The sequence below is a fragment of the Phoxinus phoxinus genome, assembly GCF_949152265.1.
Source record: "Phoxinus phoxinus genome assembly, chromosome: 7".
In the NCBI taxonomy this organism is placed as follows: domain Eukaryota; kingdom Metazoa; phylum Chordata; class Actinopteri; order Cypriniformes; family Leuciscidae; genus Phoxinus; species Phoxinus phoxinus.
Window position 1 is genome coordinate 36,537,533 of NC_136882.1, and position 23,489 is coordinate 36,561,021.

General features: G+C 36.8%; 1 protein-coding gene across 2 annotated transcripts in view; it reads right to left on the reverse strand.

Moving 5' to 3' along the window:
* galnt3 (UDP-N-acetyl-alpha-D-galactosamine:polypeptide N-acetylgalactosaminyltransferase 3 (GalNAc-T3)) overlaps positions 1 to 22,974 on the reverse strand; it is a 24,871-nt gene extending 1,897 nt beyond the window's left edge. Inside the window, exons 1-10 of one of the 2 annotated variants that reach the window (XM_079618859.1) lie at positions 22,879 to 22,974; positions 20,518 to 21,093; positions 16,520 to 16,692; positions 10,221 to 10,370; positions 8,269 to 8,503; positions 6,978 to 7,095; positions 2,777 to 2,977; positions 1,264 to 1,395; positions 967 to 1,068; positions 1 to 134 (exon numbers count right to left, since the gene is read on the reverse strand). The exon at positions 1 to 134 is cut by the window's left edge and continues 19 nt beyond it. In XM_079618859.1, coding sequence (XP_079474985.1) covers positions 1 to 134; positions 967 to 1,068; positions 1,264 to 1,395; positions 2,777 to 2,977; positions 6,978 to 7,095; positions 8,269 to 8,503; positions 10,221 to 10,370; positions 16,520 to 16,692; positions 20,518 to 21,014 — 1,742 coding nt within the window. In that variant the 5' untranslated portion in view covers positions 21,015 to 21,093; positions 22,879 to 22,974. Of the gene's footprint in view, positions 135 to 966; positions 1,069 to 1,263; positions 1,396 to 2,776; positions 2,978 to 6,977; positions 7,096 to 8,268; positions 8,504 to 10,220; positions 10,371 to 16,519; positions 16,693 to 20,517; positions 21,094 to 22,036; positions 22,161 to 22,878 lie in introns of those variants that run through there. The other variant, XM_079618858.1, reaches the window with a different exon arrangement.
* Between the last annotated feature and the right edge of the window lie 515 nt (positions 22,975 to 23,489).

Genomic DNA, 23,489 nt, shown 5'->3' on the forward strand with positions numbered 1-23,489 from the left:
TGCTGAGGTCCAGTGATGGTGTCGTGACCTTTATACTGGCACTCCTCCAGTGTGACGACTCCATCCGTCCCGTGCAAACAGAGCTCCTTCTGGATGTTGTGGCGGATCTCGTGATGGGTCGAGTACTCGAAATACTGCACGGTCAGAGGAGAGAAATGACCTTCACCATCGAGAAAACATGTCATTAAATAGATAAAGATGTTTGCCTGGAAACTCCTGAGAGGTTCTGGAACACATATCAAGGGAACTAATTAAAATGATATTTGCGAAATCTCTCCCAAATATCGTTTGTGCTCGTGTTCAGAAACAGTGACTCACAAGTTTTGATGAGCGATTGGCAAATGGCATTTGAGATCTCTGGCACAGGAAAAGATTTTGAGTGAATAACAGCATCATTTAGTCTGTTCATCACAAAACGCCATCGCATGACTTCAGAACTTGGAATATAGTACATGAATTACTGTACACTATTTGTATGGTATGGTAACTAAATAAAAATGCCTCAAAAGTATATTTACCTCATTTAAAATATTATATAATAAATATATGATTGAATTGTATGGACTACTTTTTTTTTTTTTTTTTTACTGTTCCTTCAAATAATAATAAAATAAAAATAAATTAAATTAAATAATACAATTAAATAAAATAATAATAAAAAATACCTAAAAAGCACCTTCACCTAACTTTAAATATTATATAATAAAATATAGTCCTTGAATTGTATGGACTATTTTAGTTTTTAGTTTTGTTTTTACTCAAAAGAGCTTCATCTGATTTAACCTAATGTAATCTAATATATAACTAAAAAAAGAACAGAAAATAACTTTCTCCTGATTTAAATTATTGTTATTATTTTGTACCAGATTTCTAATAACCATTTAAAAACAAATTGGTTTGGCCAGTATGTGGTTTCCTCTATTCACTTGAGTTATTTACGGGACAAACTGTTCCTGCTCCAGTTACCTGATTTCCTCCCATCCCGTGGCAGGGGTACATGATGAGAGGTTTCCCTCCTTCATTGCTCTCTCCCGCGTCCAAACACGCCTCCTTCCCGACGCTCTTTATCTGGAGGGAGAGGAGGAAACGGAACGGGTTGCGGTGTCGTAACATGAAAGCTGTTAAAACAAGGTTTTACTGAACGGCTTTCTCCGAGATCCGCTGCATGGTGGGAAACCGCAGACACAACACCAGAGAGGGAGATGAATAAAGAGAGCGAGAGAGCCACTGTACACACACACACACACACACACACACACTCACCGCGCCAAACTGCAGCGGACTGAGATCGGGCATGAAGACCTCCGGATAGACGTTCTTCAAATACCAGGAAAAGCTCTTACACTGGAGCTTTTCCCGGAGATCTACACGCTTGGAGACGTCTCCAAAAGTGCGCTGGAGAGAGAGAGAGAGGGAGAGGGAGAGGGAGAGAGAGAGAGAGAGAGAGAGAGAGAGAGAGAGAGAGAGAGAGAGAGAGAGAGAGAGAGAGATGGTAGCTTCATTACAGAAAGAGGCTCATATTAAAGCTGTGTGAGGCTCCACTTTAAAGCTGTCTGTCTACGGTTATGAATCGGGTCTCGGCCGCACGTTGGGAATGTTGAGAGATTTCTGTGGTTTAGTTTGCAGAAGACCAGCACAACGAAAGCCTGGCAGAAGGCCTTTAGTCTCATGACTCATGACTCCACCATGCCAGCTAACAAATGCAGGAAATACATGTGTATAACACAACTGTGGCAGTTTCATTATTTAGGTAAATCAAATAAAGGTATTTATAAAATATGAAAATTTCATTCTAATTAAATAAAATGTTTATTTGTAATAATTCAATTTATAAAAATGCTAATTATAAAATAAAAAAATTATCTTAAAAATAATTAATTATTAAAAGTTGTATTTATTATTTACATTTTTAATTGTATTTATAGTTGTATTATTATTTATTTTGATCATTAGCCTTTTTTCTTTATTTGAAAGGATACATAAATTCAATAATAAATGTGCATACATTATTATAATAATACTTTTAAAACATTAAAAAGAAAATTAAATTTAAACTATAAAATATTTATATGAATACAATAATTTATTTTAACAGCTTTTTAAAACAAAACTTTTTCAAAAAGGCTATATATATATTATAGGATATTGTCTGTTTGCTAGTACTTATAAAGCACATATTAATGCCTTATTCTATATGACCATATTCTACATCCCATAATCCTACCCAATACCTGAACTTAACAACTACCTACTAACTATTAATAAGCAGTAATCATATTTATTAATGTATTATTAATATACATATACAGGTGGGACATTTTTTTTTTTAATATCATGCAAAAGTTCATTTATTTCAGTAATTCAACTTAAAAGGTGAAACTAATATATTATATAGACTCATTACATGCAAAGTGAGATATTTCAAGCCTTTATTTGTTATAATTTTGATGATTATGGTGTAGGTACAGCTTATGATAACCCCAAATTCAAAATTAGAAAATTGTGAAAAGGTTTTCATAAGCTGTAAGCCATAATCATCAAATAAATAAATGAAATAAATTAACTTTTGCATGATATAAAAAAAAAATTAGTTTCACCTGTTAGCCTTTATTTTATAGGTCAGATGTGAAAAACTGAAGATGGGGAATCGAACTGGGAGAGCTCTCCAAATGTTGGGAGCAACACACTAGCCTTGATGCCATTCAGTTGCTCCAATTAAACCTTTAAAGTGTCTTACTGGAGCCGTTACAATAATGAGGGATATTGGGAGTTGTACCTCTTTGGCGATTTGAGCGGCCTGCTGGTTCCTCCGGTAGAAGATCTCTTTAAAGTCATCCATCCAGACCTCCGCCAGACGCACCTGGTTGCGGGCGATCACCTGCGTGCCTTTGGGGAAGGTGTGCGGACTCTTGGTGCGAAACACGTGACCGACGACTGAACAGGGGATGATCTCGAGCTGTCCGCCGCACTGCCACACCTGAGGGACGAGAGCAGAGCGACAATCAGTGGTGGAGGAAGTACTCAAGTTTAGTACTTAAGTAAAAGTACAATTACCCTGCAAAATATATACTTAAGTAAAAGTACAATTACTACATCAACATCTTACTTAAGTAAAAGTCATAAGTACATACTTTTAAATTTACTTTAAAGTATTTTTTTAAGTAAAAGTACAATCAGTTGTCTCGATGTCTGGGCTGTTCAATTGTAATAATCACAAACAATTTCTATTGTGTACTGGAAAGGGTTGTTGTGCAAGCTCTCTGCAATACTGACACACTGTAAAAATCTGGTTATTTACTTATTACTCATTAAATATTAATTAAGCTAAGCCAATTATGACATACAATTTATTTTATTTTTACTATACTATTAAGAGCAGTAAAAAAAACCCCTCAAAAGCACACAGGTGAGTGTTATTCTGAACACTTTAATCAAATTTGTATGACCAGTTTATTCTGCTCAACAACAGTTGCTTTAGTCCTTTACATTGGCCTGCATGGGGAAAATGTAGCTAAAACTGCATTTGAGGCTTATACTCCATTGATTACAGAAAATCCAAAAGCATTAGGCTAATAATGTATAATAGGGGTGTAACGGTATGCAAAAATCACGGTTCGGTACGTACCTCGGTTTTAAAGTCACGGTTCGGTTCATTTTCGGTACAGTAAGGGAAAGAAATGCAAAACATTAAACTGCTGGTTGTTTACTATAAACTTTTTTTTAAACACACTTTTTAATTAAATATAATAAATAAAAAAGAATAATAAATAAAATACTGCTGCAAAGTTCTCCACTAAATAAAATACTCTCAAACCAATATTGGCCATGACACTAGCTAGCGAGAGGAGAGAGAGAGAAAAATGCCCGACAGGCATAAAGATATTTATGTCCGAGCCCGACCCGAAACCGACAGTTAAAATCCCATTTTTGTTCCTCATACTAATGACACGCGTACGTTTGTTTGTGTGGAAAGCCTGCTTTTATTAAGCAACTGAAAGGCATTTGGAAATGTCAACAGATGATCGCATCAGCGCGCACGGAGCAACAAGCGCTTTTAACACAGGCGCGTGTTTCGTTGTCACAGCAACATAAACAAATTTCCGCACACAGGAAGACAGATGTTATGGTCATATTTTGCATGTATTTTAATCACAAAAACGAACGTTTGCATCAAGTGAAAGCATCAGGCACATTGGCTACCTACATAATAAGCTGTTTTAAGTGTAAAATGTTCAATGCCTTATCGCGCTGATGTGACCGAGCCGAAGCTGAACATATCTAAATATTTGTCCGAACCCGGCCCGTACAGTTGTACAGTGCGCGCTCAAGTGCAACGCGGAGACTTCCGACACTTAATGTTCGTGTGGAAACTCGGAATATGTTCCGCACACAACTAGCCTAATTCACGTGAAAGATTGCATTCATGTGCACCGCACCGAAAGTCCTATACCGAAACGGTCCGGTACGAATACATACCGTTACACCCCTAATGTATAACACATTAGAATGAGACAAAAATAAGCACCAAACTAAATTTGACAAGGGAAGTGAGTGCTTCTCTTAAAACATGCAAGCAATGTGTTGTGTTGTTTCAAAACGCGCGCTGAGCGCGTGAGTTCTTTGACCAATCAGATCTCCGATCTGTTTCAACGTGCATTGGCCAGCAACGCCAAAACGTCAGTCGACCAAAAACATTTTATGAAAGAGATTCGGAAGGATGTAACGACACGCATTTTAATAATGTAGTGGAGTACAAAGTACAGATAATTGCTGAAAAATTTACTTGAGTAAAAGTAAAAGTATGCATTATTTTTTTTACTTAAGTAAAGTATAGATACGTAAAAATTTACTTAAGTACAGTAACGAAGTACAAATACTTCGTTACATTCCACCACTGGCGACAATTAATGAGAGGAAACAGAAGAGCTTTAGCCAATACACACACATGGACACATTTTTAAATAAAGACTGTCGTTTGGTAACACTTTATTTCGATAGTCCACTTTAGACATTCTACTAACTATAAGTAACTTTGCAGCTACATGTCAACTAACTGTCATTAGAGTATTAGTATACTATCTACTTAAAGGGGTGGTTGATTATTATTTCACTTTTCTAACTTTAGTTAGTGTGTAATGTTGCTGTTTGATCATAAACAACATCTGCAAAGTTACAACGCTCAAAGTTCAAAGCAAAGGAAGATATTTGCTTTTAAAGAAATTTAAGGACTACAACAAACGGCTGGTAGGGACTACACAACGGGTTAGTGACATCAGAAACCCTAAAATGTACATAAGCCCCGCCCCCGGGAACACAGTCCATGTTGAGAAGAGGAAGAGTTGTTGTAGTCGAGCGCATTTGTGAGTCAGCTCAAACTTTAGCATCCGTCTTTTCACATGCAATAGAAATTCACTCTGTGTGCATCTCACAACAGTTCCTATACGAGCGATTTATAGATTAGCATGACAGAATATGCTAATTGAAGATAGTTAACTCCACATCAGCAACATAAATTCATCAACTAACATTCAGAGACGTCGTGTTGCTTCTACATGTTGTCACTTCTTCTTGAGTCTCTCCATCTTTGTCTGACTCTGTTTTAACAGTAAAGACAGAACAGTTTCTGTCATGTTAGTGTGTGTGCGTGAGGTAATCGCAGCTGCTAACACACACACACACACACACACACACACACACACACACACACACACACACACACACACACACACACACACACACACACACACGAGCTCTTGAAACCCCGCCCTCTGCAGCAGCTCATTTGCATTTAAAGGGCCAGGCACAAAACGGTGCTCAAACCCTCAAAAAGTGACAACTTTAACATGCTATATAAAAATATCTGTGGGGTATTTTGTGCTAAAACTTCACACACACACTCTGGGGACATCAGAGATTGATTTTACATCTTGTGAAAATTTTACCACCCCTTTAATATCTGCTAAAACTTTATTTTGATGCTCCTCCAACAGACATTCTACTGACTATAAGTATCTTGCAACTACAAGTCAACTTATTCTCCTAACCCGAACCCTAACACTAACCCTAACCTACCAGTCTACTGACTGTCTACTACAGCCTAATAATACTCTAATGAGAGTTAGTTGACATGTAGTTGAAAAGTTACTTATAGTTAGTAGAATGTCTAAAGTTGAATATCGAAATAAAGTGTAACCTGTCGCTTAACTAGTTTCTCAATCCTTGCTTTTGTATAGTCACTGATTTAAACTTTTAAAGCAGAAATGCCATTAGAGTTGAAAATTGATTCATTTCCATGAATTGATTCAAAAACAAAATTCTGACTCAATGATTCATTTGCATCACCACTTAAATGTTCACAAAAGTCCCTACAAAAGTAGGTTAATGTAAATTTAAGTTACATGCACACATATTTTACTTAATTTAACAGTTAATGGTAATTTCTCACATTACTAAAGAACATTTAGATACCAAGCAATTACAGTAACAGACAAAACGTAATATAATTTTTTTTTTGCCGTGAATCTCTGTTTGATTCATTACATTGCAAATGCAGAAATCGGTTTTGCTTCATTCAAGGTTGACAATCAATATGCACTACCATTTAAATGTTTGGGGTATTTTGCTCTCCAAGGCTGCATTTATTTGATAAAAAAAGAAAAGAAAAAGTAAAAACTGTAGTATTATGAAAATGTCTTATTATTGATGTTGAAAACAGTTGTGCTTCTTAATACTTTTGTGGAAACCATGATAAATTTGTTCAGGATTCTTTGATGAATAGAAAGTTCAAAAGAGCAGTTTATTTGAAACAGAAATCTTTTGTAACATTGTAAATCTTTACTGTCACTTTTGAACAATTAAATGTGTCCTTTCTGAATAAAACTAATAATTTCTTAACTTTTGAACGGTTGTGTGTATGTGCAAAGAAAGACATAAAGATGTTCATAAACGAGGAGAGTGTAACATGAATTTTGACTCACCCTGAAGGACATTTCAATATTTTCTCCTCCCCAAATCTCCATCTCCTCATCATAGCTTCCTACATGGTAGAAGTAATCTCTGGAAATGGAGAACAATCCCCCTGCGAACGTTGGCGTCCTGCGAGGACAAACGCGATTACAGTGTAAAAAGTTTTGTGTGTGTGTGTGTGTGTGTGTGTGTGTGTGTGTGTGTGTGTGTGTGTGTGTGTGTGTGTGTGTGTGTGTGTGTGTGTGTGTGTGTGTGTGTGTGTATGTGGATAATAAAAGCATTTAGTGGAAAACAATTATCAGTTTGAGTATTATCAAATCAATTTAATCATTAGGAATAGTCATGTTGTTCTAAACCTTATGAATTTTGAAAATCATGGCATGAGAAAATAGTTTTCATTTTTGGCTGAACAATTCCTTTATTATAGGGGGGTAATGGTTCAAACTACTCACGGTTTGGTTTGTATGACGGTTTTAGGGTCACGGTTCAGTATGTGCTATGATCAGGGGAAAAAAGGACTACTGTCAAATCAAAATAAAGAAAATAAGAACAAATAATCAAACTACAGCACTATACAAATAAATAAATACAATAGAGCAAAGTCACTAAGGACAAGTTTGGTATTTTACACTTAAAGCCCTGTTTCTGATTAAATAAAACGGTTAAGACTGAAAGTTAGACACATGCTGCTGGCCCGAGAATATTCGGTTTCTGTGGTAGCAGAATATTCAGGTTTTTCAGGTATCCAACAGTAATTTTTTATAGGTACAGAAATTGAAAAAAGTAATAAAAGGTAAAACAACTGCATATAATCTCCACTGTAGAAATCAAATAAAGAATCATCATTATTAAGGTTACAAAAGCAATTCAGTCAAGAGCAGTGGGTGATTTCATTGTCTTTAGTTGTTTGATTAACATTAAAAACACAAACAGCAGAAATATTAGGCTGCTGTCCCTTTAAGAAAATACATGGAATAATGTAAGACACATCTGTCTTTCTCTACTGTTTACGTTTACTTAAGACATAACCTACTATGTTTGCTAGGATACTCGCCAAGATGGCCATGTTGACATACGAGAACTCAATATTTGCAAGCTTTCCATGTGCGCGCATTCAGAAACATTAGCCTAACTCTGTCTGTCTGTCTGTTGTACGCATTGTTATTTTCAACAAACCATATTATAGATGCGTCGTCAGATTTGAGATGAACGGGCCGCGGTACAAGTGCGTGCCGAACCGTTTTTTTTTTTACCGAGAACCGTTACACCCCTACTTTATTGGAAAGCTGAGCGTTTCCTTACTTAATTGGGTATGTCTCATCTTTGCGCCGCTGTTTCTCATGATCTGGAAGGGTTTCCCAGCCGAAGGACAGGCCCCAGTCGAAATTCCCCCGGTTATGGTGCTGTCCGTACGGTGAGGGTTTCATGAACTCAAATGTGTTCAGGTCAATGGTGGTGATGTCAGGACTCACTACGGCAGTGGAGTTCTCCGCTATCCGGGCCAGCAGCGGCTCAAGCCATCCATGGAAACATTCACCTAAACAAATGAAGCATGATAAAGCTGAAGCGTCTTGAGAAGAGGACCTATTATGCTTTTTTAAATTTCATCTTTCTTTAGCTTGTAATGTTGCTGTTTGAGTGTGAAACGGGTCTACGAAGTTACAAAGAACAAAGTCCATATTATATCAGTGTGATTGTTTCTGAACTCCCTAAAAACGCCTCCATTGTAGTCTTCAGTTTTTATTCCGGGAATATTCCTCATTTAAAGGGGTGGTAAAATGCCATTTTCACAAGATGTAAAATAAATATCTGATGTCCCCAGAGTGTGTGTGTGAAGTTTTAGCACAAAATACCCCACAGATATTTTTATATAGCATGTTAAAGTTGCTATATGTTAAAGTCACATTTTGAGGGTTTGCAAAAACTCACCGTTTTGCGCCTGGCCCTTTAAATGCAAATGAGCTGCTGCAGAGGGCGGGGTTTCAAGAGCTCTTGTGTGTTAGCAGCTGCGATTACCTCATGCAGACACACTAAAATGACAGAAACTGTTCTGTCTTTACTGTTAAAACGGAGTCAGACAAAGATGGAGAGACTCAAGAAGAAGTGACAACGTAAGCAACAGGACGTCTCTGAATGGTTAGTTGATGAATTTATGTTGCTGATGTGGAGTTAACTATCTACAATTAGCATATTCTGTCTTGCTAATCTATAAATCGCTCGTATAGGAACTGTTGTGAGATGCACACAGAGTGACTTTCTATTGCATGTGAAAAGATGGATGCTAAAGTTTGAGCTGATTCACAAATGTACTCGACTACAACAACTCTTTCTCTTGTAGTCCTTTTCTTTAAAAGCAAATATCTTCATTTGCTTTGAACTTTGAGCATTGTAACTTTGCAGATGTTGTTTATGCTCAAACAGCAACATTACACACTAACTAAAGTTAGAAAAGTGAAATCATACCTAACCACCCCTTTAAATAATTCCCTGCAAAGGCATACACAGAATAAAGTGGTTGGTTGAGTTAGTGTGTTGAAACTTGCGGTTATGGTAAGGGGCGGGACATTTCAGAAACACGCTAGAGCGATGGACCAATCACAACACACTGATCCAGCCAACCAATCAGAGCACATTGTGCTTTTGAGAAGGATGGGCTTTATGGAGACAGGAACTAAACAGAGCGGGAAGAGTAAAATATGGGGAAAGTGATGTGTTTTTTGAACATTCAAGCATGAAAACCTATTCTAGTAGAGCCCAAAAATAAAGATCAAGACTTTGGGCGTAATATGGGCTCTTTAAGTTTGCAAACTTGCATAGAGTGCTTTCCAATCCTTAGGCTAAACCATCCCCACTTACTCTCATTTACTTGAACGTATTTACTTACAACACTCGGATGAATAAACACAGCCGATATGAATAAATAAGACTGTGTTCTACATCAATTTGAGCAAATTGTTGCATTCGGCCCGACCGTATCCCAGTCAGCCACACCAGCGGAGGACGCAAACACGGTCTAAATAACATCATGAATGTTTAACAAGCCTAAACTCAGACGGAATTAAAAAAGCATCAGGTTGTTTCCAGCGCAGAGCCGCTCTAACTGACCACAGGCTTGTTATAAAGAGTATGCTTTTATTAAGAGACGAACCCTATTAATGTGAATCCAGCAACTTGAGTGGGAGTGATTTACTCTTTAAAATGCCAAGTCGCTCATATAACTCAGGGATTTCACACACCAGAGTTTGGCTACTCACAGTGGGCATCCAGGAAGGTGAGAGTGTCCCCTGTGGCCACGGAGGCCCCGAGGAGCCGGGCAGTGATCAGGCCTTTTCGCTCACGCTGGCGGACCACGCGAACGATGTGCAGCTGTTTCAGAAACTCGTCCAGTTCGTCCTTTAGTCGCTCTGGGAGAAACAGAGGAGTAAAAACAATGTGTTTTTGTGCGCTTTACAATCAATAATAGTTCAAACAAAAGAGCTGATAGTCAGTCCCTCTTCACCACAGCATCCTATTGTTATGCATATGCTCTCATTGACAAATACAGAAAAATTAGTTCATGCGTTCATGGCTAGATTATTGTAATGCTCTACTGGGTGGGTGCCCTGCACGCTTAATAAACAAACTACAGCTGGTTCAAAACGCATAAGCTCGAGTTCTTACCAGAACCAGGAAGTATGACCATATTAGCCCGGTTCTGTCAACACTGCATTGGCTCCCTATTAAACATTGTATACATTTTAAAATATTGCGGATTACTTACAAAGCAATAAATGGTTTAGCTCCGCAGTACTTGAGCGAGCTCTTAACGCATTATAGTCCTTATTAGGTACAATGTACATTATATAGTACAATCTTATTGTATTGTTCTGTCTGTTTTTTCAACATGCTTTCTGTTAAAAACCGGACCAAACTTAAAAAGGTGTCTAATATTGCTTCGAAAATTATAGGACTTCCAACTCTTAATAACAGAGCTATCACACGCATTGCAATTTCAATAGAACAGGACTTCACACATCCACTTAATGAGTTTCTAGCCCCACTGCCCTCAGGGCGTAGGTACAGGACTCTGAGGTGCAGGAGGGCTCGCTTTGGAAGAAGTCTGATTCCCGCAACCATTACATACTGTACCACAATAACCGACATTGCTGAGTGTTACTTGCTGTTTTTGTTTGTTTTTTTTCTCCTTCCCTCTTCTCTTTGTATTATGTATTATGTCTATTTGTATTATATTGGTTATGTTGTGTGTGTTAAACAAGTGCAGTGCTGTGGAAAAGAATTTCCCTCTGGGGACAATAAAGTTAAAGTTAAAGTTAAAACTTCTTCACGCAAAATTCAAGGCATGCATCCTTTCAGAGAGAAGGGAATCACAGAATGCATTGCAACAAGCTCAGTACAAAATGCATCCAGATGGGAAGATGAAAAGAGAGAAATGCTTGTTATAAAAACTTAATATTTTGTGGCCGCTAAGATTTTCTTTTTAAAGAAAGGAATACTGTTATTCAGCCAGGATTTATTAAATTGATCAAAATTGACAGTAAAGACATATATGTTACAAAAGATTTTTATTTAAAATAAATGCTGTTGTTTTAAACGTCCTATTCGCTCAAAGAATCCTGAAAAAAGTGTCAGTTTCCACAAAAATATAAAGCAGCTGTTTTCAACATTGATGATAAGAATTTTTTTTTTCTTGAGCAGCTGCGTAATGATGCTGAAAATTCAGCTTTGCATCACAGGAATAACTTACATTTTAAAATAAATTCATATTAAAAACTATTATTTTGAATCGCAATGCTTTTTTATGTATTTTTGATCAAATAAATGAAGCCTTGGTGAGCATAAAAGACTGTCAAAAACATAAAAAAATCGTACCAAATCCAAACTTTTAAACAGTAGTTTACATTTAATTTGTGTGTGAGCGCTATTATGCTTATTCAGGTATTTATATGCTTATTAAAATATCAAGCATACGTAGAGCATAAGCATATGTCTCTTCAGTTTGGAAGCGCCCTTAGAAAGCAGTTCCTAGTTTTTGAAACAGATTTCAGAGTCGTTTTATTTATATCATGTCAGTCTGTGCTCTTTTAACTTCTAAATGTTACTGGTTAAACGTCATTGTACGTTTATAGTTACATATGGTTATTCTGTCAGGATATGTCTTAGATTCAGTATGCTGGGATAAAAGATATAATAATAGCTTTTTACCAAAAGAGCAGGACAAAGCACAAGCTTTAATCTAGTAGATATGGGTGTGTACGTATTCATTAAGCATAAATATCTCCTTTCATGAGTCTGCAGTTCCCAGCAGTCCTCAGGGCAAAGCCACTGACCAGCACTTTGGCATAATATTATATATTATACAGAACTGAGGAGTAACTAGCTAAAAATAGTGATGCACACAGTAACGTCAAACAGAAGTGTATCACTTCTGCACAAACTAACAGCACTAAACTGTTTTATATAAATTGCAATTTTTTATTTTTCCTTTTCTCTGTATCCCCACATGTTCATGTTCATTGTTCTGTATTATTTCCTGTGTACTGATTTATAATTACGCAATAAAATAAAATAAAAAATAAAAAACTGAATCAAAATCAGACCAAACATTTTTGCATTTCTTTTTGGTGACCCTAATGGCACAGAAAACCCCCATAAACCATTGCACCAGACCAGGCTTAGTCTTTTACAACACTTTAGCCTTGAGTTATGAGTTGCTTGGGAAGCTGCAGTTTAAGAGTAGCTTTCCCAACACAGACATTATGATTTATGGTATCACATAATATGTATTATCCTCTTCAGTATCATTTAAGAGTAAAGGTGTAAAACACAAGCCTGCTGAAAGCAGCTGAAATGATTCACAGCAGCGCGGCGGGACGTCCTATAGGTTTTGGCTGCCTCTGAGGGCGGGGGTCAACACACAGAAGACTGGTCTTTCTCAGCGGAAGCTGGAACTGCTTGAGAAGGAGAGACCGAGGGTGTAATTAAAAGAAGAGGGAGCGTAAAAGAATAGTTGAAAGCCAATTCCCTGGCTTTCATTCCTCACGTTGGCGGGCTGCCAAGAGAGAAAGCTCAGTCCCTGCGTGACTCAACCAGGGCAACGGATAGGTGCTAGTGCAGTGGTTCTCAACCCAAAAATGCATAGCAGGTTTGTTCAGCAGGGTAAAAATCAATGCTAAGGTCAAATAACCAAACGCAACTAACTATTATAGACTAATAGTCTGGGGGGGGGGGGCAGTACGATTTTTTTTAAAGAAACCAATACTTTTATTCAGCAAGGATGCACTAAGTTGATCAAAAAAGTATCAGTAAAGACATTTAGAATGTTACAAAAGAATTCTATTTTGGAACAATGCTGTTCTTTCTAACGTTCTGTTCATGAAAGAATCCTGAAAAAAGTATCATGGTTTCCATAAAAATGTGATATTTTCAACATATAATAATAAACCTGATAATAATAAGAAATGTTTATTGAGCAGCAAATCAGCATATTAGAATGATTTCTGAAGGATCATGTGACACTGAAGACTAATTACTGTATTTTTGATCAGATAAATTCAGCCGAGGTGACCACAAGAGACCTCTTTTGAAATTGTTTTACAAAAATCTTACCAACCCTAAACTTTTGAACAGCAGTATAATTGTGCATATTTAGGAAAGCAATTGATTTATTTGTGTTTAACACCGTTAAAATGGTGCCCAATCAAACACTACGGTATTTTGGTGTAAATTCATCTGCAAGTCAGTCAAAATTAGTCAAGTGTCATTAACATGTTGTACGTCACGCCATCATCCTCAAAAACCATGATCAAAACTACACACTGTGAAAGAAACCAGACTACATTAAAGGGTTAGTTAGTTCACCCATTCATTAATTACTCCCTCTCATATTGTTCCAATCTTGTAAGACTTTCGTTCATCTTCAGAACACAAATGAAGATCTTTTTAATGAAATCTGAGAGATTTCTGTCCCTCCATTGAAAGCTACACAACTACCACTTTGACGCTTCAAAAAGTTTATAAAGAGATCGTAAAACTAATCCATATGAATTTAGCGGTTTAGTCCACCGTTTTTGATGAGACTCAATTGCTTTATATGATGAACAGATGTCTTTTATTCACATTTAACATTGATCAGCGAACATAAACATGCATTTTCTGTAAAGCTGCTTTGAAACAATATGTATTGTGAAAAGCGCTATACAAATAAATTTGAATTGAATTGAATTGAATTGAATAAACAAGCTCAACCCAAATCTGCTTGACATGCAAGAACAATCCTCACTGGTTCTTACAGAAGCTCAAACGTGATGCGTTACGAGAGAATGAACCTCATTGGTTCTTGCTGAAGCTCAAAAGTGATGCGTAACGAGAGAATGAACCTCATTGGTTCTTGCTGAAGCTCAAAAGTGATGCGTAACGAGAGAATGAACCTCATTGGTTCTTGCTGAAGCTCAAAAGTGATGCGTAACGAGAGAATGAACCTCATTGGTTCTTGCTGAAGCTCAAAAGTGATGCGTAACGCGAGAATGAACCTCATTGGTTCTTGCTGAAGCTCAAAAGTGATGCGTAACGAGAGAATGAACCTCATTGGTTCTTGCTGAAGCTCAAACGTGATGCGTAACGAGAGAATGAACCTCATTGGTTCTTGCTGAAGCTCAAAAGTGATGCGTAACGAAAGAATGAACCTCATTGGTTCTTGCTGAAGCTCAAACGTGATGCGTAACACGAGAATGAACCTCATTGGTTCTTGCTGAAGCTTAAACGTGATGCGTAACACGAGAATTAACCTCATTGGTTCTTACTGAAGCTCAAACGTGATGCGTAACACGAGAATGAACCTCATTGGTTCTTGCTGAAGCTCAAACGTGATGCGTAACACGAGAATGAACCTCATTGGTTCTTGCTGAAGCTCAAACGTGATGCGTAACACGAGAATTAACCTCATTGGTTCTTACTGAAGCTCAAACGTGATGCGTAACACGAGAATGAACCTCATTGGTTCTTGCTGAAGCTCAAACGTGATGCGTAACACGAGAATGAACCTCATTGGTTCTTGCTGAAGCTCAAACGTGATGCGTAACACGAGAATTAACCTCATTGGTTCTTGCTGAAGCTCAAACGTGATGCGTAACACGAGAATGAACCTCATTGGTTCTTGCTGAAGCTCAAAAGTGATGCGTAACGAGAGAATGAACCTCATTGGTTCTTGCTGAAGCTCAAACGTGATGCGTAACACGAGAATTAACCTCATTGGTTCTTGCTGAAGCTCAAACGTGATGCGTAACACGAGAATGAACCTCATTGGTTCTTGCTGAAGCTCAAACGTGATGCGTAACGAGAGAATGAACCTCATTGGTTCTTGCTGAAGCTCAAAAGTGATGCGTAACGCGAGAATGAACCTCATTGGTTCTTGCTGAAGCTCAAACGTGATGCGTAACACGAGAATGAACCTCATTGGTTCTTGCTGAAGCTCAAACGTGATGCGTAACACGAGAATGAACCTCATTGGTTCTTGCTGAAGCTCAAACGTGATGCGTAACACGAGAATTAACCTCATTGGTTCTTACTGAAGCTCAAACGTGATGCGTAACACGAGAATGAACCTCATTGGTTCTTGCTGAAGCTCAAAAGTGATGCGTAACGCGAGAATGAACCTCATTGGTTCTCACACGTCAAGTGAACATGCTTGAGCTTCCGTTTACCACAGCTGACGTGTCTGTTGATGAATGTTTATATGTGAATAAAAACTTAAATTCAATGTGTTCATCATATAAAGCGATCGAGTCACTTCAGAAAATTTGGACTAAACCGCTCAATTCATATGGATTATTTTTATGATCTCTTTATGAACTTTTTGATGCATCAAAGTATTAGTTGCGTAGGTAGCTGTCAATGGAGGGACAGATCCCTCAGATTTCATAAAAAATATCTTCATTTCTGTTCCGAAGATGAACAAAAGTCTCAGGTCATTGGAACGACATCAGGGTGAGTAGCCTAATTAATGACAGAATTATCATTTTTGAATGAACTATGCCTTTAAACACGAGTCACAGCGAAGATAAACATTGTGTGTTTGTTTTAGTTGCTAAAACTCAAGAAACTGAATTCAGATTAGAACAGTTATTTAGCATATTGCCAAAATGAAAGCTGCAACAAATTGCAAGGTTTGATTTTAAAGACACTTCTTTTTTTACCAAGCGATTTTGTTGCTGTGTTGAGTTAAGCCACTTGAGGTCTAATGTCAAATATGTCTCCTGAAGTCTCTAATGCTCATTTTCCTCTTTGCATTTCTTCCTTCTGGTCCGCCTGTCACAGATCTGGTTTTTAAGAGTCCACTGATTCCCCCCCCCCCCCCCCCCCCCCCCCCCCACCATACCTCACTGACTGAGCAAAACTCCTCTGAGAACATTCCCAAACAGCTCTGCTTCCCGTAGTAACAAGCGGCCAGGTGTCAGCAGGCCTACAAGAGCTCAGTAAAACGGGTTGCTTGAGTGAAACCGGACGCCCATTAAAGCACACGATGGTCTCGAGGGACCACAGGCTTGAGGTGAGTTACCGTCAGCGCTGGCGTCGTCCACGAGGATGATCTCTTTGAGGAGCAGAGCCGGAGAGGTGTGCAGGACGCTGTAGACGGTCCGCAGTAACGTACTCCACGCTTCATTGTGGAACACGATGATCACGCTTGTGGTCGGCAGGGGTGGACAGCGCCTGAACGTCTGTTCGATGCATCTGAGAAGGGAAAGTATGACGGAAAGAGCGGCATTTTACTCAATAGTCAAGACTGTTTAGCCATTCATTTTCCGAAAAACTAAAACCTTTTCTAGAACACTTTCATTACTTGAAATAAAATGAACATGAACATAAAATATATAAAAAAAAGACCCAGGCATACTAAAATAACTAAAACTGAAATAAAAATTAGTAAACACTATATACAGGTGAAACTCGAAAAATTTGAACATCGTGCAAAATTTCATTTATTTCAGTAATTCAACTTAAAAGGTGAAACTAATATATTATATAGACTCATTACATGCAAAGTGAGATATTTCAAGCCTTTATTTGTTATAATTTTGATGATTATGGTGTACAGCTTATGACCCCAAATTCAAAATTAGAATATTGTGAAAAGGTTTTCATAATCATCAAAATTATAACAAATAAAGGCTTGAAATATCTCACTTTGCATGTAATGAGTCTATATAATATATTAGTTTCACCTTTTAAGTTGAATTACTGAAATAAATGAACTTTTGCACGATATTCTAATTTTTCAAGTTTCCCCTGTAGTGTCTATATATTAAAAAATCTAACTAATAAAAATGACAAAAACATACAGCTAGATTATTAAACCTAACTTTAAAAAAAACATCAATATATTAACTAAACTATAATAGTATCTCAATTATACTAAAATAACATCTACGATTGTAGCAAAACCAGCTTTAGAAGAGAAAAGGAAAGTTTGATTCATTTCTGTGAGTCAGATTAAACTGCCAATTTCAATTAATTCAACATTTCATTTCCATTATATCTCAGGATTTGTTTTGGCATAGAATTATTGTACATGTGTTAAAACATTTTATTAAGATATTTACATGCCATGTACTTATTTTAGTAATTACAATAACTGAGTAATAATAACTAACCCTGAACCTACACCTAAACTTAACCTTAACCCATGTAGTTACCTTATATATTAACCAGTACTTTCTTAGGTACGTACATTGTTAGTCTACAAATAGAGTGCAACTGATATTACTCATGTATTTTTATATTGGTGCATATTTTAATTTGTTTAACTAGATTTTTATTTTACTACCAGTCCTATAGTCTGTTATTTTTCAGTTGACTAATTGTGTGTTGTGTGACACTTTGTAAAACAATGAGCAACAGGAACTCCAGGCTTGGTTCTGTGTATACCAGGGCAAGAACAAACGTGTTTAATTAGAGAAAAGCTCATCTTGGTCTCAGTCTGTAATTAGTCGCAATATCTGCGTAGACATGTTTAAATGACTTGTCTGAGGAGAAAAGCTAGTCTGTAGTTTCACAGAGCCACTGATTATCCAGACAGACTAATCAATTCTGCTCGTCTATGCAAATAAACATTCTTGTATAAAGTATTTTGAAAAAATGTCAAGCAAAGAAACACAATGACATTAAAAATAAGAAATATTTTAGATTCTGCACTATTTGTAAGTGACTAAACTGATCATGTGACTCGTACAATGATATATATATATATATATATATATATATATATATATATATATATATATATATATATATATATATATATAAAGCAAATGTATACAAAAAAAACTGCCACATAAAAATGGCTTGATATTAAAAAAAAAAAAAAAATAGTTTAATGCTAAATAGAAGTCTTAGACGTATGCACTGTACAGTGCAATGGAATTATAACATTTCAAATTTACAAGGTGGTCTCGTGTTATTTTTTTGTCGGTTTTAGGTTCAGCACATAAAAAAAAAAAAAAGCAGATCACACTTTTGTGTTTCATTTTTGCACAAGGACCCTCTAAAATGTAGAGTACACTAGAGTTTCAACATGACTATTTTCTAAAATATTATTCCTTTCAGCTGAACGTTTACAATAGTACGGATTCCCACACTTTTTGACTAATGAATCTCCACTTCTGCATGACTTTTCCAGTGGGCGATGGCTGGATGATTTTTTTCTAGAGACTGCAATGTGCATTCACAAGCTGCTTTTATGAAACATGAAAAAAGGTTCTGTATAAATCAGAATCCCATTCTTACATAAATACTTTAATTGAGCTGAGAGTGAGAATTTATGCAAAAATGGTTCAATCACATCTGTTTTTCTCATGTTTCATGAATGAGCGCAATATCCAGCAGATTAAACCATTAAATCATTAAAGTCGGCATGAAACTGAAGCTGCGGTGGTCTTTTCTTCCCTATTGTGACGAGTGAAACGGCTTCTGAACTAGAAAAAATGTAGGGCGGGACTTGATTTTGTCATCCGTAATTGATTGGATGGTGTTGGTTTGCTATTGGTAGATATCCTGTGATTGACAGGTTGGTTGTCCCGCCCTCACCCCAGTAAACACGTCATCATAGAAGAGAAGAGATGTCGCTGCAAGAGGGAGGGGAAGTTATTTTGATTAAATAAAGGGCACATGAATAAATAAATAAAAATATGCACACAAAAACATTTATAATAAATACGGCAATGTTCCATTAAAAAAAAAAAAGTTGTCAATTTTGATTTAACGGTGACGAAAAATTTATATTCACTCAATAAATGTCAGTGACCATGTTTTTTTTTTTAATTCCCTGATATTTCTGTGGAAACCCTGAATATTTAAATATGAAAGAGACAGACAATACAAATATATGACCTGTCCAGTCACCGTCCCGTATACGGGACGCCTAACTTTACTTCACTGTATTACTATTAAAACCTAATTTAATCATGACAAACTATATATCGTTGAAAAGGTCTAAGACTCCTAAATAGATATTTTAGCACTGTTTTTGTTACAAATTATGTAGGAATAGTAATAGATACATTTATGACAAGAGTGCGCCTCAAAAAAATCTACATCATAACAGGAGTTCTGACCTTTGTCACAAAAAGTAGACGCACCCACTTTTAACAATTGAAACTTTGGTTTTCATGCTAAAAGTTCATAATAAAACATATAATCTAGTATTTGTCAATAAAAACATATAAAATAATATTATCCCCTAAAAAGTATAACATATATATTATCCTCTAAAATATATTATTATTTTTTTATCGCCTTTTTTATTACATCACATATTTTAGTAGTTATCATAAATTAGGTATCATTTGAAAGCTTACGAACTCAGAATTCATCCTGTGAAACCCGCTTTGAAATTGGACATTGCGTTACCATAGAAACGGTACTCTAAATTATTTTATCTGGCCCCTCCCCTTTTGGGCATCATCATGTTTCGTAATTTATCAAAACCTTTTCTAATCTTGACAAAACACATATTGTCAGTAAGGTCTGAGTCTCAAGGTTCCATATTTTGTGACAGAAGTGATATTTGGACAGAAATGTATTAATTTGTTGCAGCAGAATGCATACAATTAAATTCAATGGAAAGTATATCACCCGCTGGCTTTTTTTGGTAAGACGCCTAAATAAAATCTCATGGGAACCTCAATTTTTGTGATATCAACTTCAAATTTGGAACACAACTTGGTTAGATATATGGCTTTGATTTTATAGTAATTTTATAGTAAAAAATATTTTGTAAAATATATATTTTATATAAAAGAAAAAATATTAAGTACTGTATATTTGATTTAGCCTAACATTTTTAAGTGCTTTCACTTCAGCAATAATCTGCTGAGTGTTTTCTTTAAAACAAGACCAAACTTAGGTCTATATTCCAAAGCATTCTTGAATTACAACCATTTAAGTTTGAATAGTGCATTTTAATGTCCATTCTCAAAAAGGGGGGTGACAGTTTTAACTAACCTCTCACTCAATCAAAAGCTGCTGTAATAACTGAAGAAAACAAACGGTGGTACGTACTCTGGAGGTCTGGTGTCAGGGCCGAGGTCTCTGCTCAGAGAGATCCGATCACTGGCGTACAAGTTAAAGCAGTGCTTCTCCTCTCCTCTCTCCTTCTCCTTTTGCTCTGACGAGCCCAGATTGTCAGTGTGAAAAGCCTTCCCAGAAGCCCCTGGGGCGCTGGGGTTTTGCGGTGGCCTCTCCAGGACCGGTCGGAGTTCAGCGGTCGTGTAGTATCCGGACAGACAGGCCGGACTGCCCTCGCGCTCCTGCTGCCTCACGGGAGCTTTGATCTGCATCTTTGGCATAGCGTCCCGGAAGTTATTCACCGCCCCAATCACCATCCCAAGAACGCCATCCCGTTTCTCCACTATCCCTTTGAGCCAGGGTTCGTCCTGGGGGTTCTGGCTGACCACCTCTCGCTGCATCAGAAACAGGAAGGTCACGAACACTAAAGCCACGATGGCGAGCTTCCATGGGTGCAGTCGTCTGCGCGTGAGCCTGCGGAAGAGTGGCATTCTTCTGAGGAGATCAGAGACTGGGAAACAAAGCTTCACCTGACACGCTCTCTGTGCCAAACATCACCGCCTGTCCAACCTGTGAACGGGAGGAACAAAAGATGACACTGCAGAGTACAGCCAGCAAGCTGAACACTTCTGAACACTATAGCTTGAGAACGGAAAAGTTTGAAGAACTCCAGTTCTGAACATCCAACATAAATGTTTTCTTTGATATTTAAGCCCCTTTTAGGTGGCTGGGAAATCATTCTTCACATGAGAGGTAACTTTGTGAATTTAATTACTTCAACAACACTGCCTTGGGGTAAAACTTTCCAAATGATAATTGGGACTTTTAACCAATGGAAAAGTATTAATCATATTACAAACATCAGACAGACGGAAAAAAAATCATTTTGATTTATCATAATATATAAGGTTTCCCCCTTATAATGTGCAAGCCAAAGTAACGTGAATCAAAAGTTAGATGCATATTCTTTATTAAAACACTTTTTTGTCAATGAAAATATATTTTAATGACTTACATGTGAGATGGGGGAGTGTTGTCACAGAAATTTGGAGAAAAGCAAATAACACTTTGGGTAAAATTTTATTTTAGTGTCATTGTTACATGGAGTTACTATAGTAATAACTATAAATTATGCATAATTACAACCCTAACCAAACCAGACCCTTTAGTAGTTACTTTATTACTCAGTACTTAAATGTATAATTACAGTGTAACAAGAAAGACACCTTAAAATAAAGTGTAACCACACTTTGCTATTTACTTTCTTTCCAAACAAATATAAACCTTAACATGAATATAATATTTAAGAAACCATATTATCCATCTCCTGATGACAGATAAAAATCCATTGAATCCGATACATGTTGCTTTATGGGCGTCATTTTGAGTAATTTTAGGGTTAATCAGTATTATAGCACAACACTATCTGTCCAAACTATGAGTGTCCAGTTATGTAAATATCACGTAAACAAACGTTATAAAGCGGAGACAGTAAAGAAACAGAAAGACATACCGACTGCGCTTAAAATTCATGTCAATTCATATCCAAAAGAGTTTAAAACTTCAACAACGACTGTCCCAAAGCAGAACTGCTGACCACGGCGATGTCAAAGTGGAGCAATCTCAGCAGGACTTCCGCGTCGTGGATCCAGGTGCGCGTATGTCAGGTAAACGGGGCGGGGCTTGCGTAACGCGTGCGTCAACGCCACATCATGTACATTCATTCTGTTATAGGGTGAGTCCAGCAACGTCAACATTTTAAAAAAATGTTGCTCTTCCACTTAGAAAGTTGATAATTTTATTAGGGGAACATGGAAAAACGCGTTTGAAAGGCACTTGACAGAATTTCTTTATTTTGAGCACCCTCCATACTTATGAAAAGCATAATTTATAAAAAATAAAATACTACTTTGTGTACCTTTTTAGCTGTATTGTCACGGACATACCCTCCGCTGGGATGTTGTTAGGAGACGCGGAGCAGGAACGCGTAAAATCAAGAAGAAAGGAACAGCGTGCGAGGTGCTATTCTTTTATAAATAATTTATTTCAGTAATTTTCAGGGCGCAATCGGTGTTGCCTTTGGGGGTGTTTAAGCATTAATTAGTAAAGTCAGACCATTAATAATAGGCTACACACCCCGCATCACAGCAATAATATTTATGTTACACAAACTCATCCACAACCGATAACTGGCTTCAACTATTTCCATGTCTCAAAGTAGGTGGTGCGGGCAAACACGTCGCGCGACATCAGTGATGGTGTCATTCGAGTGTACGACAGTGATAAACTCACTTAGACATATTACCACAATAAATTACCCCTATTACATATATGGTAGATGTAGAAAACACTTACCAGACATGCTCAGCCTGAGGATTTTAATCACCGGGTCCCCATGCACATGGACTTATAAAGAGCTTCTGTGTTTGGAGAGCAAAGAAAAGAAACCGGACACGAACCGGATAAGAGAAGAATACCAGAGAGGCTCAGTGTTCATCTGTAGGATACTAGAAATTTAACTTCCCACTGTGACTGACTCTTGCTGGAGGTTGACATATGAACATATGCCATCTGATCATATCTCAAAGTTTATTATTTGACATCAGGCTGATGTGGATTTATTGCACAACTGAAATTCTTTACTGTAAAACTACCAAGCTAAAGTTTTATTCTGTAAACCCAGCAAAAATACACATCTAAGAGACTATATTTGGATAATTCGAAGAAAAATCTATCTATCTATCTATCTATCTATCTATCTATCTATCTATCTATCTATCTATCTATCTATCTATCTATCTAAAATAGTAATAAAATATGCAATTTTATTTTGTATTCATTAATGTTCTTTTTATTAAAACCACATATAAATCTCAAGTTAGTGTTTTTAAGCATTTTTACATGTATTCAAAAATAACTATCTGCAGTAAAAATGTAAACAATATATTTTATTAGTAAATTAACGT